Source organism: Lissotriton helveticus, chromosome 10, assembly GCF_964261635.1.
Source record: "Lissotriton helveticus chromosome 10, aLisHel1.1, whole genome shotgun sequence".
Lineage (NCBI taxonomy): Eukaryota > Metazoa > Chordata > Amphibia > Caudata > Salamandridae > Lissotriton > Lissotriton helveticus.
The window spans coordinates 899700563-899715015 of record NC_136071.1 but is presented as its reverse complement, the minus strand read 5'-3'; the positions used below and the strand labels follow the sequence as shown (position 1 = coordinate 899715015).

The 14453-nt window shown below is 44.1% G+C and overlaps 1 protein-coding gene across 5 annotated transcripts in view; it reads left to right on the top strand.

Annotated features, from left to right (window-relative positions):
* LOC144784620 (thiamine pyrophosphokinase 1-like) overlaps nt 1–14453 on the top strand; it is a 1414696-nt gene that overhangs the window by 48625 nt on the left and 1351618 nt on the right. For all 5 annotated transcript variants that reach the window (XM_078663541.1, XM_078663543.1, XM_078663544.1 and 2 more), the window contains exon 2: nt 6252–6313. In XM_078663541.1, the coding sequence (XP_078519667.1) occupies nt 6271–6313 (43 nt within the window). In that variant the 5' untranslated portion in view covers nt 6252–6270. The remainder of the gene's footprint in view (nt 1–6251; nt 6314–14453) is intronic.

Here is a 14453-nt window from a genome sequence, read left to right as displayed (position 1 = left end):
AGATCCCTCATCCAATTGTCCTTGCCTCCTACCCGGTTCTGAATACAATCCGAGCCTGCTAATTTAATCCACCTTTGTTACATTTTTAACATTTTATTTTAAGTCTAAAATTTGTGAAACGCTTGATTCCAAGCTTTCCAATTTTTTTTATTTGCAAGCTAGTTAAATATCAATGTATTTTTTCCTTTTACATCAATGATTGTCCTGTGCCTCTCAGCACCTATCTTCCATCTATGTGTTCTTCAGTTTTGCTTACAGTGGTGCCTTACATATGTATTCACTTTAGGTTTTGCAGTATTAAAATTCGCAAAAGAATTCACTGAAAATTATGAGCTCTGGAAAATGTTTTTGTTTCTGAAAGTAAAATGTCCGAATGCTCTCGCTATTTCTTTACTATTAGACCTGGCATCTGTGGTGTGGTTTCCGCTGTCTTTTTACTTTTGCTTCCCGTATTTGGATTATGGACTTCGTTTTTGCTGGTTTTTGAACTGTGGGCTCTTTACCACTGCTGATAAGTGCTAAAGTGCAAGTGCTCCCTGTATAAATTGTGAGTATAAATGGTTATTCATGATTGGCAAATTTGATTTACTGATAAGTCCCTAGTCAAGTGCACTGTGTGTGCCATTGGCCTGCACATCCAATGCACTAGTGGGCCTTCAGCACTGAATGTGCCACCCATGCGAGTAGCCCTGTACACATGTCTCCGGCCTGCCACTGCAGTGTCTTCAAGTGCAGTTTTAAACTGCCATGTCGACCTGGCAAGTGCACCCACTTGCCATGCCGAAACCTTCCCTTTTTAGGTCGAGCCTGAGCCAGCGTGCATGCTCTGCTCTGCGAGGCTTCTTGTGTTTACTCCGTGTGGGTCTGACTCCTCCCACACAGGATTGGCTTTTGCATGTGTCCTTCAATAATGAAGGCAAGCAAATGGCTAAAGGCGGGCGCATGTCCCACGTCTTTTTTAAAGTTCACTCCCACGGTGATAGCGAGCAGCGGTGCGCAGGGTGGCAACTGCATTCCTCGTGGGTCAGGTTACCATGCTTTCTGTTTTGCTTGTTTTAGATTATTTTTTATCAAGGTTTCACAGCAGCTGCATGCAGAGGTTTCCTGTAAACAAATAAGCACTCGTGCTTGGGCGCACCCCTTGAAGCAACAGGCTGTTTGAGTGGAAAGAAAGAGTACTCTTCGCAGTGTCATCAGCTGCATTTTGTAGATGGTGACCGAAATTGTATGTGAAAAACCATCTTGTGCCTGCAGACAAAAACCATCTGGTACCTGCAGAGAAGTGTTTTTTTCCTCTGCTGATGATGTACGGGTATAGAGAAATACATACAATGGGGAAAGCAGCGCCGTAGGTTTAAGTCCGATTTATGAAAAGCAAAGATTACAAAATGCTGGCTTTGATTTTATTCAATTTTTTTTCACAGTACCGGGAAGCACTTAGACGACATATAAATGGCATGATGACGCGATACAAATACGGTTAGATTAGCACACTGTGTACTGGAACGTGTATAAAACGCTCCAGCTGTTAAATTATGGCCCATACCATACTTCAGTATATGTTCATGTGGAGGGCAGGTCGGATATACAGACGCGGAGGCTGGATGTATTTTCCAAGGGTGTTTATTGTTGTATCAGAAAGAAGAATTTTGGGTTTCACCACTGGGAGAGTCTCTAGTTTTCCTGATAGGGTTTCTTCGTTCCTGGCTATGTTAGTTGGTTGTCCCTGGGGTTCCTCGTCTTCTTCTGAGCTGGTGCTCAACGGGGTCAATCTGGAGTCCTCCGCCGTGGTTGGTTCCTCCCGAAGGCTCGTAAAGAGGGAGAAAGGGGCCGTAAGTGATATGTAATTGTTATTCCAACAGGCGTTATGCTACCCTTCACCTCACCAGTGTGAATACAAAGAAAATGAAAAACGAAGACACTTCTCTTAGCTTCGTATTTCCAAAACAAGGTTTCCAGCCACGAGAGTGTTTGGGGCAAACGGTTTACTTTCTTTCCTAAATCCGACATGAGGGAAAATGTGCACAGGAGGGATAAATCAGGAGGTGTCGGGAGATGCATGCAGGGATCAATGCAGGGACATCAGTGCAAGAAATGAGCCTGTGTTCCCGAGTGACCTGCCCGTATCCTCCGCCTATTCAACCTCCTCCCTCGTCCCGAACTTTCCCTAGAACCCTGTCACTCACCGGCCCTGCCACAACTCTCCTGAGTTGCGGCCGCTTGACAACCTCCTCAGGGGGACACCACCACTATTCGCTCCAGCCGTCTTCCGGTTCATCGGCTTCCCCAGCGTCTCCGTCCTGGTCCAAACCGGCTTCTCCATCCTGGCTCCGACTAGCGTCTTCTAACTGGGTCTGTTCGGCGTCTCTGCTACTCTCCTCGTTTCCCGGGTCCGCTTGACTTCCGACTCCTTTCCTGGTCAACGGCCCTCCTCCCTGGGTTGCGTGTCTTTTCAATGGTTCAGGCTCACTGGTTCCGGGGTCAGCCCCTCCTCCTTCCGCCCTCTCGTCCTGCTGTGGGAAAATACGAGAGGTGGGTGTAGCTGACTGGCGCGGCGTTTTCCCCTGTAGTTGAAGTCCGCGTGTATGGAACATTTCTGGACCTTCTTCTAATGCGGGCGTTCCCACACTTATTAGGGGTTTTACTACGGGTCCCCGGGTCTACCCCTTTACAGTTCAGTAGGCGAGATGATCATCTGGAAGGTTGGAGGAACCATTAGACTGCCCTCAACACAGTTTACTCCAGAGCGTCTGTTCCTTACTTGGGCATATATCAAAAGCAGGCCATAAGCTTAGCCACGTGACCGAGCTCTCCAGCTTCCTCAAAGTGCCCCTCCCTGACCGGCTTTTGAAATCAACAGCTTCACTAATTAGATTGTATCACAGAAGCTTGCCACGGTTGCTGCAACTAGTCCAACAAATGAAAGCAGGGATCGGACGGGAAAAGAAAAGGTTTCCCTCCCCAATTAAGCCCCCCACCAGGAACACCAACACTTCTGTGTTTCAAGATCTGAGTGAGAGTACGGTAACGTCAATTAATCGAGCAAGGTAAGGGTGCTGAGTGGGTTTAAACACTGCAGTGTGTAAAGATACGTCAAGGCGCTGTTTTAACGGCAATCGTATGAGTAATTTTATAGTGTGTGCAAGGCAGGCGCGCAACGCCCAGAGGGCTCAAAGGGCTTCAACCCCCTCAGACAGCTTCCCAGGCACACACAGACAGTTTTTGAGCTGCCAGCTGCACCCGAGTACTTAACAGGTCTTTTAAAGACCATTCACTTGTTTACGAGGCTTTGTGTTTTTTTCACCCCTTCTTAGAGTCCCTGCATCTCCACTCTGCCTATGGCTGGAAGACTTAGCCCTCCTCCCCAGCCCCCCCCCCCAATTTGTCTCTAGTTGTGCCTCTGGTGCAAGGCACTGTACTGCTTCGTAATGCTTCTTGGTGCACATAGATAACAACTTCTTAATGGAATCGAAATATCTGTGGGACTGCAAACACTTCTGTATAGCACCACCATGGCATATTTTTTTCTGGTAGTCTAAGTGACTCCATAATGACCTGACACGTTTTGCAACAAGTAGCGCTGACGGTCTTAATTCTCACACGCCTTGCAGCGCAGCTCCTTTTCCGGCTATATTATGTCTTCTTGGGAGCTGTATGAGAAAATGCTTTTTTTTTTGCCTGTGTGAAGAAATCATTGAAATTCTTTTTTTTTAACCTCATTTAATTGCGAATGGAGTCATGTCATCATCAATTCAACTTTATAAGCTGGTTTACAACCATACAAGTGCATAAATATATAAAACATCAAGATATGGGATGAAAGGAGATTAAAATGCATACTTCCAAACAATACATAAAATCCACAATCCAACATAAAACATTTTTGATAAATCTGCAGCTGAGTCATGTCAAACTAGTAGGTCGAATCTAGGCCGCACCTGCTCTTTCCTTCCACCCACCCTCTCTTTCCTGTTTCTTCTCCCTCTGCCCTCTCGTCCCTGTTTCATCTCCTCCTTGTCTGTTTCTCCCTCCCTGTCCCCAGTCGCCACTCCACCCAATCGCCAAAGGTCAAAGCTTGCCTATGGGCGAGGCCTATTGGCTTGTTATACATGTAAGGCACCCCTAAGGTATGCCCAGGGTAGTCCCATGGGCAGGGTGCAGTGTGTTTGAAAGGTAGGATATGTAAACACATCTTTCTGTGAAGGAGGATTTTAATTTGTGTGTTTGAAAATGCCCCTTTTATATAGTGGGCATCTTCTTGTTTTACGATCCTGTGCTTCTGCCTGCTTTTGGAATCCATGTCTGGTTTAGACTGACAGTTGGGCTGTTTGTGCATTCACTCTAGACAGTCACACAAAGAGAGCTGAGGTGTGCGCTTCATATCCTGATTGCCCATCACCAGGCGCTGATGGCTCTTCTGAGCTAGAGTGGTGGGAGGAGTTGTCACTGACCACTAAATAGGGCTGTGCCTGTTCTCTCACAATGCTGTCTCCCCCCACTATGTAGTGCGGCTGGAGCTGTGTCAGGGCAAAGCAGGATCTGTGCATTACAAAGACTATCCTTTGAAGTAAGCCTACTTCAAAGGCAGAAAAGGGTATAAGTATTCTTCCTGTAACCCCACATTGTTAGACCACTTCAGGACTGAGGACCTGACCAAGAAGAAAATCTGAAGAGCTGTTAGAAATGCTGCCCCTGTACTATATTGCTTGGCTGGGTGGGCCTGCAGTTGATGGTTCTGTCTGTGGGCAATGAAAGAACTGAGCGCTGCTTTCTGGTATCCTGCTTTACAAGTTCTCCGAGGGCTTGTGTGTACTTGCCTCCTGTTGGATGTCTCCGGGCCATCAAAGACTTCATCTGCAGCTCCCCTGAACTCCTCTGCTGGGAGTTCTGACCTGCCAAGTGGTGCCAAATCCAGTTCAGGGCCCTTAGAGGTGGGTTTGCTGCTTCAAATACTTATAATCCACACATCACCCTTCAAACTTTGTTTTCACGCTGCAAGCATGCTGTGCAGTTGAAAAACCAATGCACCGCTGCGATACGGCTGAAAAATCGACACACTGCCTATTCGCGGCTGGAAGAACAGCAACAGCCCGAGTTCAGAGCACTGTGTCTCTGCCGTCCAAGACCCCTGCTCCGACTTGGACGCAGGCCCTGCTGTGCAGCTGAAGGAATCTGCTCATCACCTATCTGTGGCTGTGGAAATCGATGCATCGCCTGTTTTGCCACCGCATTGCCCCAGCGCACCTGGATTCTCCACACATTGGTCCTGTGCACCAAGTTTCCAGAGCAGTTCCCTGCAGAAGGGAACCCCTTTCGGAATTAGATGCATCGCTTCTCCTTGAGGTAAGGAATTGATGCAACTCTTCCCCTATGTGCAGCAGAACCAATGCCTCCATTCTCCTGGGACTCAATCGACACATCACTTGTGATTTCACACACTTCTCCCCTCTGCGGTTGCTTTTTGTCTTGGATCTTGACGCATCAAAGGTACTTTGCGTTAAAATCAATGCAGCCATAGAGTTCCGTGGATAGAATTGATTGAACCTTTAAATTGCTACTTCTGTATGTTGGCGTTTTGTCCTTTTGGTTTAGATAAAGATTGGTTATCTTTCTAAACTGGCGTGGAGTCCCATTTGTAGTGTTTTCACTGTGTTAGTGTGTGTTATATGTACAAATGCTTTGCACAATGCCTCCGAGATAGACCTGACTGGTCGTGTCAAGCTACCAAGGGGGCGAGCAGGGGTTATCTTGTGTGCGTAACTCCCTTACCCTTACTAGAATGAAGGGTCCCCACTTGATCATGGTGCATACTACTGCCAACTAGAGACCCCCATTTCTAACATTTCCCATCATCTGATTGTAGTTTTCTCATTTTGTGGAGCCCTTTTTCAACAAATATTGAAAGCTATTACCCGTTAACGTTGTGCCCTAAGATGAGTGAATGTGCCCTGTGTTTTTTTGTAATTTTTGTTCCACATTTCAATAGTTAAATAACCACAATATACTGTATATTGATCATTTGAAGCAAGCCTGACACCTTTTTCAAATGCAAATGTCTCAGAAATTACTGTGTTCTACTTTCATGCCAAGTTTATTATAAATCCTTTCAATGTTTTATGCTGTAGTGGAGAGCAAAATTAACCATGGAATCTATTGTGGGAAATTCATCTTTTTAATCCTCCCCACATACCTGCATGTTTAAAATACTTTGAAGTATGTGTTCATGTTGTGCTGATTTTTCCTTCTTTTAGTGGTCGGTTTTACTCAACCATGGAACATGTGTTTACCCCTTTGGATTGTCTCATTTCAACAGGTATGCCATTTTGCACTTAATATTTGACCCAAAGTTGGAAAGTCTGTAAAGTAAATGGAATGTAAATGCCAAATAATGTAGACCTGTTGGTAACGCTTTTAAGCGGGCAGTAGTTTTATGTCACAGCCAATTGATTGTGTTTACTATTCTGATTTCTTTGTACTCAGTCAGCAATTAAAGGTACCTACGTTTATATGAATTTTGATTGTGCAGGTGGTGTTCTATCATAAGTTTACTAAAGTAGCATTTGGCCCATTATATTTGAAGGGTATTGGTTGTTAAAAGATCTCAGTAGGTGTGGCATGACTATTTATGAATATATTTATAGTTTGAATACAGCACCATTCATACTCGCATTGGATGCTTGAGCGTTATACACTCAATGTATCACATTATTACATAAGCTAATAATGCTCTGTTTTATGACCATGTACTTAATTTCCTGTCACAGGTGAGGGCCCGATTACTATGCCGTTCGCAAACGCTCCGAACGTCATCCGATTAGGTTGAATCAGATTCAGAACTCGCCTTTCCGACCGACCCGGACATGTTTCCCAACGAACGATTACGAGGGCTGGAAAGTGTTCGAACTGTCCTACTTTGTTCCGAAAGGCATTGGGAGTATCCGAGTTGTTCAGAGCCAAATTGTAGCGGTCTACGGACCGCGTTTCCAGCCGAGCAATTAAATTGTCAGATTCGGGCAGCCGATTCGGTTGGGCCGACACGGATCAGCTGTTGGAATCTAACTTTGGGGACTGTAGCAGGCCCCCCTTCACCCGGGGCCCTCCAAATCGGACCTGTGGGGGTGCCCATGGGTCCCCCCTACCCATGCATGCCCAGTGTGGCAAGCACCATGGGATGCCTGCCTCGGGGTGCAAGCTTTTCCCCACCCACCCCTTCTTTCAATGGGAGCCTGTGTAGTATGTCGGGACACAGGCTCCCATTGAAGTCAATGCTAGTCCGACAGAATGATGTCCGGAAGAATCGTAATCGTTCAGTTGGACTTGCAGAACCTGATTCGTTCTGAACTGATTCCGAAACCGATTCAGTTGGACTGCTTACCGGACGACATCGTAATCGGTCCCTACGTGTTGACAACACCACACACCTATAGATTAAATTGAATTAACTGTTTTCTGATGATTTTTAATATGTCACCTGTTGTTGTCTCTTTATTTTGTTGATGGTTTTGTCATATGAAATGCTTTTATGAATTGTGGACAGTGGTTTGCTGCTTTTTTTTGAAGAATTGTATTATTGGTCTTTGTTAATCTACATTGAATACATTTTTATAACTATACGTGGGGTTATTGAACGTATATACTTTTTTTTAAATTTCAAAACCCTTTATTAAGGGTAAAACACATGGAACGCAGCGTGATGCCTACATCCCCAGAAGGGCCGGCAGCGCAAATGAAAAACATGTATAGCAGTATGGGTAGAAAGATGTACTCAGCAAGCCACCTACAACCACTTCGGGCCGGCCGCGTCAAGTATGATGCAATAAACAGGTAGTTATCGACTTGTGTTTCTCCCCCCCCCAATTTGCACTAGCAAATATATAAAACAAATAAGTAACCACTAATATTTGTGAAAAGCAAACAAAGCCCCCACCTCCTCCACCTTCTGTCACTTCAACAAGATGACAAACACAAATTTAGTCCTTCTAGACACGCACCTAAAGATGATAAAATAGCCTAAGACAATTGACTTCTGGTATCCTGAACGACGAAGTGAGGAGGGCATGTCAGCTTATAAATCAGGGTGGTTCATTAGAAAAAATGTAAGCGGGCCCGAAAGAAAGTTCTTGGGTCGGGACGATTCAGGTAGCTCCTCTGCATCGATTTCTAGCTGTTCCCTACAGTAGGACAAATCACGGATCCACTGTCGTACCGTGGGCAATCCCTTCGCACCCCAACATTGAGCCACAGTTCGCTTAGCCAGTAATTTAGCCACAGCAACCAGCCTCCTATTACAGGGTTTCAGAGACGTCACATTACCCAACAAGCATAACTCCGGTATACATAGCACCCGTTCCAATACAACATCTGTTCACAACTTTAGGACAAAAGGTAGCTATCCCTGTACAGAGCCAAGAGAGATGTAAAAAATCAGCGTCTGCTTGCCCACACCTCACAAAACAAGCCGTGTCTTGCAGTCCAAATTTCCGCAACTGAACAGGAGTATAAATAAAGTTATTGTAAAAATGTAAAGTGTATAATACGCAGGTTGCAGTTAGCTGTAAGTCTCCCAGTCAGTTTGCAACAATAGTGCCAATGGTCTACGGACAGCACATTACCCAGGGCTGCATTCCATTTCTCATATGAGGGATGCACCTCCGATTCCTGTTCACATAGGGATGCAGTGTAGAGTTTAGTAATCAGTCCTTTATGATCCTCTCCCGCGAGCACTGCCTGCAGTGTCGAACGTATATACTTATGAGTCCATTTTGCCTGATGTATGGTTGAATGTGTCTCACTGGTTGGTAGTTGGTCCAAGGGAATTTTTTTTATTGTTACCGCAACAAAGCTTACTGGTCTGCTGCTCCTGACCTCCCACGGACTCAGAAAGGTTCAACAACGCAGGTGGTAGTTGTACATCTCCCTCGAAGCCTACACTGTCTTCACAGCAAGTTTGAAGCCAGTATCCCTCGTCTGAACCACTGGAGGAGTACCCCTGCGCACAGCATCGACTTGACGTTGCCAAGGCTTGTAGACTCTTCTTCAGAGATCTTAGGGCTCCAAGAAGCTCCAGCATCTCCTGCTACCAAGGTCTTCGTCCTCTCCACATCTTTGTCCTCTGCACCGTGGGCCTGCATCCTTGGTGAGCTGCTCGAGGTCCTCTTGCGACTCCTGTGCCTTCGGCCCATGGGTCCTCCTGAGGGTCTTCTTTGGCACCAGTGGGCTCCCCTGTTTGCTCGGGGACTGCTCTGACTCTCCTGCACTTGCTGAGTCCCTTGAACCTTGCTAGTCCTGACACTGTACCTTCTTTGCTTTCCTTGTCTGTTTTTGCTGCCAAGGCTTGTTGGTGCTCCCACCGAACACCAACCCCCCCACCCCTGTTCTCGACTACTGGCGTGTGCCAGCTTGTGAACAGCTCCCTGTCTTCCACAGCATTTGCCTGGTCCTCACAGCTGTAGCGACATGGTCACCGTCCACATTCCTGCATCTTCCATCATCGGTGGTCATTAGTCTTCAGTGCCTCCTGGTCACTCCTGAGTGGCCTAGACTTTGTCCCCTCTGCTTGCAGGTACTCCTCTTCAAGAATCCACCCTTGGATTCCACCAGACTTTCACCTTCTTTGCCAGCGGCATCTTCACTAAAGTCCTCCATTATGGTCTATGAGTGATTCCGACGTCTCTTCGCATCTAAGCACCCGGCTTCCCTGAAGTAGGTATCCTGGTTCCCGGGGTATCCATGGGTGGGGGGACTCGCCAACTTTCCATCTGCCACAGAGTTCCTTCAGGGTCCCCTGGGAAGGGTCCTTCAAAACTGGAACTGTGACTTCACAATTGACTTGCATTGAGTACGCAGCTGTGTTTCCACTCTGCACACAGCCTCTGGGGGGTTCCTGGGTACTTATCTTGGGTGGTTCCTTGGGTCCCCAGCTCTTCTAAGTCTTCTGGGTCAAGTCTTGCTTAGATCGTGGTTTGCATTCCACTTTATTGGTATGTGGTTTGGTCTTCACATGGAGACTACTGTGTATTTATGCATCTTACTTGTTTTACTATTGAAATATTGTGTGTATTGTGTTTAGATCTCTGTGTAGGAGTTATACTAATGTGTTAGTGAGTGTTTATAATAAATAACAATTTTTATAACTACACTGTGTGGTTCTTTTTCACTTAACCTACACTATATTAAAAGTTCTGGTAATGCAAGCTGCTTAACACTCCTTCTGGAATAAGCCCGAAGGCTGCTTTCCACAGCTGCCAGTTAGAGAGCTTTCTATAGCTGTCTAAGACCACTAAAATCAGCATAAGAGTTGTCTGGATTAGTGCAATGTGCTTCACTTAAACAAGTGTGCACTATATACTAAGCCAGTCTCCTACACTCAGCAACTTATCCAAAGTGGATTTAGGAATGCAGGCAGAAGGCCAGTCTAGGAACATGTCAAAAATAAATCTCTAAAGCCACCCCTTATCTAGAAACCAACCTAAGTTACCAAAATTCTGTGGGTGTGCTGTACCCCTAAAATCTTACACTTCAAAAGCGTGCCCACAGGTTGGGTGGATGGGGGGCCGTGTTAACCTCAATTTAATAAGGCAGTGTTTCCCAAGATAAGGTACCGATCAGCTCGTCCACAATTACAGTCAAATGACTGACTCAATAAGTGAGTTGTAGTGTGGAATTAGACCTTTTATGAAGATTTATTTCAAATATTTCAAAGGTACAATGCAGAATTGCTAAAGTGCAAATGCATTGAATCTCATTCAGATGCACAAGGTTATTGCCCTGAATTCTCTCAGTAATAGAACAATACAAAATAATAGGCAAAATCAGAAATAGTCTTAGTCTCACATATTCAGCAAAATCAGTATGAAATTGGACAAAACGGGACAGCATCATTAATAGAAAAGAAAAAGTCTCTAGCTCATCCCACGAAGTTGATTCTTTATATGGGAAATTTCCCCTGAGAACAGTAAGAAAAGTGCCGAATCACCGTGTTGTGAGCAAATAAATATATTTTCAAAAAGTAAGACATTTGAAATCATCATAGAGCATTGCAATTTAAGCACTAACCTACTACATGAATATTAAAACAGCCACTTCTAAACTGACGTCAGTCGAAGGTGTCAGAACTAGTTACATCACAAAAGTACATCCTGGTGAATGAATGCCATCCTGGGTACAAGTAGAAGGTCCTTGGAGAAATGTATCAATACTGAGCCCATTCTAGAGTCTGCTTCGAGAACAATGTAAAGTGGAAATAAACATGACTACCTTCAACAGAAACAAAAAACAGTGTAGAAACGTAATGACCCATCCATTTGGAGCAAGATGGCGTTGAGACCTAGCATAAGCCAGGAAAATGCACTTTGGCAGGTCATATGAAAATCGTTTCAAAAGCAATAGCAGCATGTCAGTGTATATTTGTTAATTCAAATGTAGATAACTATGCTGCACACAGTTAATAATACATAATTTTGATTAATTCATTAAAAAGTCCTCGAATGTTTTCAAGGTTAACCCGCCCGCACTTGATATGGTGAGTAGGGTAGTGGGACAGCATCTGTTTGCCCCATGCTTAATCATGTTTTGCCCCCTAACCCTTGGGAAAGGCGAAGGTTTTTTTCGCCTAATTTCCCCCCTGACAGGTGAAGCTAGAAAGATTGCTTTAAAGGCACAAATGACACCAGGGCTCTCGATGAGCTGATGCTTCTTTTCGTGGAGAATAGCACCACAATTCCCTTTTTTTAGTGTTTATTACTGTGACAGCAAGGGGGTGGGGGGGGGGGGGGACGTGACATGTTGGTTGCAAAATGTTAACTAAAAGTCCACAGTGCCGTGACGCAAGCGGAGTTTGTAAACACGTTTTTAAGCTTTCAGTATGATTAATAATGTCCACATTGTACTCGACAGTGTTTCGGAATAGGACTCGCGAGAGGGAAATAATATAATATCCAGCTGTACAACCATCTCCTTGAGTAGCTATTGCTACTTTGTTTCAGCTGCTGAATGTACCCTATTGCATTGACACTTGGCTATTAGTAAAATGAGTGGATTATTTTAACTGTTTTTATAAACATTTTGTGTATTCCTTTAGCAAAAGTGTAGTAAAATGCTTAGATTTTTTTCTGGTTTTCCCAACTACACTGGCAACTTTATTTCTCTCCACAACTTTAGTGCTTAGGTTTACTAAATGGATACTGAGAATTACTATTTTATATGAAAATATGTATTTTGCTCTGTATCTTTTGAGATCCACGCTAAAGGGATTATGGCATGATAAAGGTGCTCAATTTACACTAGGTTGAAAACAAATTTCATTTTTACGTGGATTACATTTTTACTGCCATTTAGTAAAGGAGGATGTTGAAGTGAATTTTATGCAGTGCTAGAATCTCAGCAAAGAACCCAGCATATTCCCTCAATGTGCCAGTCGGAGATAACAGTTATTTCCCTTGAAGGGAGAGGAAGGGCAAACACATAATTAAAGGATTGTACTTTCTCTAAAAATATGTGGTGCTGGTCTGCTGTTGTCGAAAAGCTATTTTTTCATCTGACAAACAAGTGACATGTACAATTTATGGTATTGCTTCTTCTTGAAGGTGTAAATGTACAGTCTTTAAATAAAGTAGGGGCTACGGTTATAGATATCGCTCTTGTTTTTCTTTATTGTTGTGGTGTTGTGAAGCTCTGTCCCTTTTGTATTTATTTCTACTTTTCAAAGTTTGTGATAGTTAGGTTAGTTTCTGACCGTTTGAAAAGCTTTTAAGACTTGGGGCCATATGTAGGTAATACGTGTTTTGCGATTCTCAAATTGCGATTTTTAGGGAATCGCAAAACGCAATATAGGTAGGATTAGCTAAATATTTAGCGAATACCACCAATTCCTTATTTGTGAGTCGCAAATTGAGATTCGCAAATAAGGAATACCTTCCCATTCATTCCTATGGGCTAGAAGGCCCATAGGAGTGAATGGGAAGACATTCTCAATTTGGGATTCTCAATTAGAGAATCGCAAATTGAGAATGCAATTTCAAGGTTGCAAGGGTGTCAATAGGACACACTTTTGCACCCTTGAAATAAACATGTGTGCACATGTGGCACACATACATGCGCTAAGGGAATGTGTGCGCGCCACATGGCACTTTGAAAAATGCAAAAAAAGTGAATTTTTCAAAGAAATCGCAAATTGCCACCAACCTGAAGTTGGTGGTAATTTGCGATTTCTTAAGCCAAAATCGTACAAGTTGGGTGCTCCCTACATTGCATTTAAGGAATTGCAATATGGGATTCCTTAAATGCGTTGGCAAAATAAGGAATCGCAAATTTTGCGATTCCTTATTTTGCGTGTGGGTTTTTGTGTGTTACATAGCACACTGCCCAAATTGCGATCACAAACACTGAAATTCGCAAATGCAGAAGTTCGCAGATCACAGTTGGGCTACCTACATATGGCCCTATATTCATTTTCCATTTCTTCACTGCAACAAGAGGAACCCCAAATATCAATGTATTCACGGTTTGCAATGACATTGATTCACGCATTCTGTAACAGTTGTATAGAAGTTCAGAGCTATTGTACATTTGTTTTTTTCTATAGATGCTTAACTTCGGATGGATTTTTAATTACTAATTCCTATATGGAATAAAAAATGTTTCTTGTTTCCAAGACATATACCAGTATGTCTTAGTTCTCAATGTTGATCCATTTTACCACACCACTTAACCAAAGGGTGACATCTGAGGTGTTGAAAGTTTCCAATGTTTTGCTCTTAGAATATACTTATGAGTGGAAAGGTAACGGCAGGGAGATAACACCCAGAATTTCTCTGGCATTCCAGGGTGTGATGAAAATAAGGAACTCTGAATCAGGTAGACCTAGGAAGATACCCCTCAGGTTGACTAAACATAGTTTGTCTCAGTAACACATTTTTTCAGGGAATGATTTGTCTTTGATAACACTAAGAGGGGTAGAGAGAAGAAGAAACAATACAAGCAGGGTGATGGACATGCAGTGGCACAAGTAGTGTGTTTAGAAAACTGCCCTCACTCACACACATGTGTGTGAAATGCTTCATCATCGGGTCTGCTAACAAAACATCCTGGCGTAGCCACGCACAGGATGGAGCATAGGGAGGGAGAAGACGAACAACACAAAAGTGACAAATGGTGATATCAAGGTGTGTGTTACCCGGTGACTGGATACAGTGATCAAAAAAGGTGCAGCGAAGAAAAGTGCTTAAAACTGACTCATTGGGTACCCTTCCAGACCCCTTTATTCATGGGTCCCAGGGCCAGGGTTAAAATTTTGAAGAATGGGAAGTGTTATAGAGAATAACAGGTTCCCAAAACACCCCTCCGTAAACTGCCAATGCCAACATGTTTTGACCGTCTTACTGTGCCCCCACTAAAAGGTCACGCCGGTCTTCCTCAGGACTTCTACCAGTCCCAGTCTACTTCCCCACCTTACC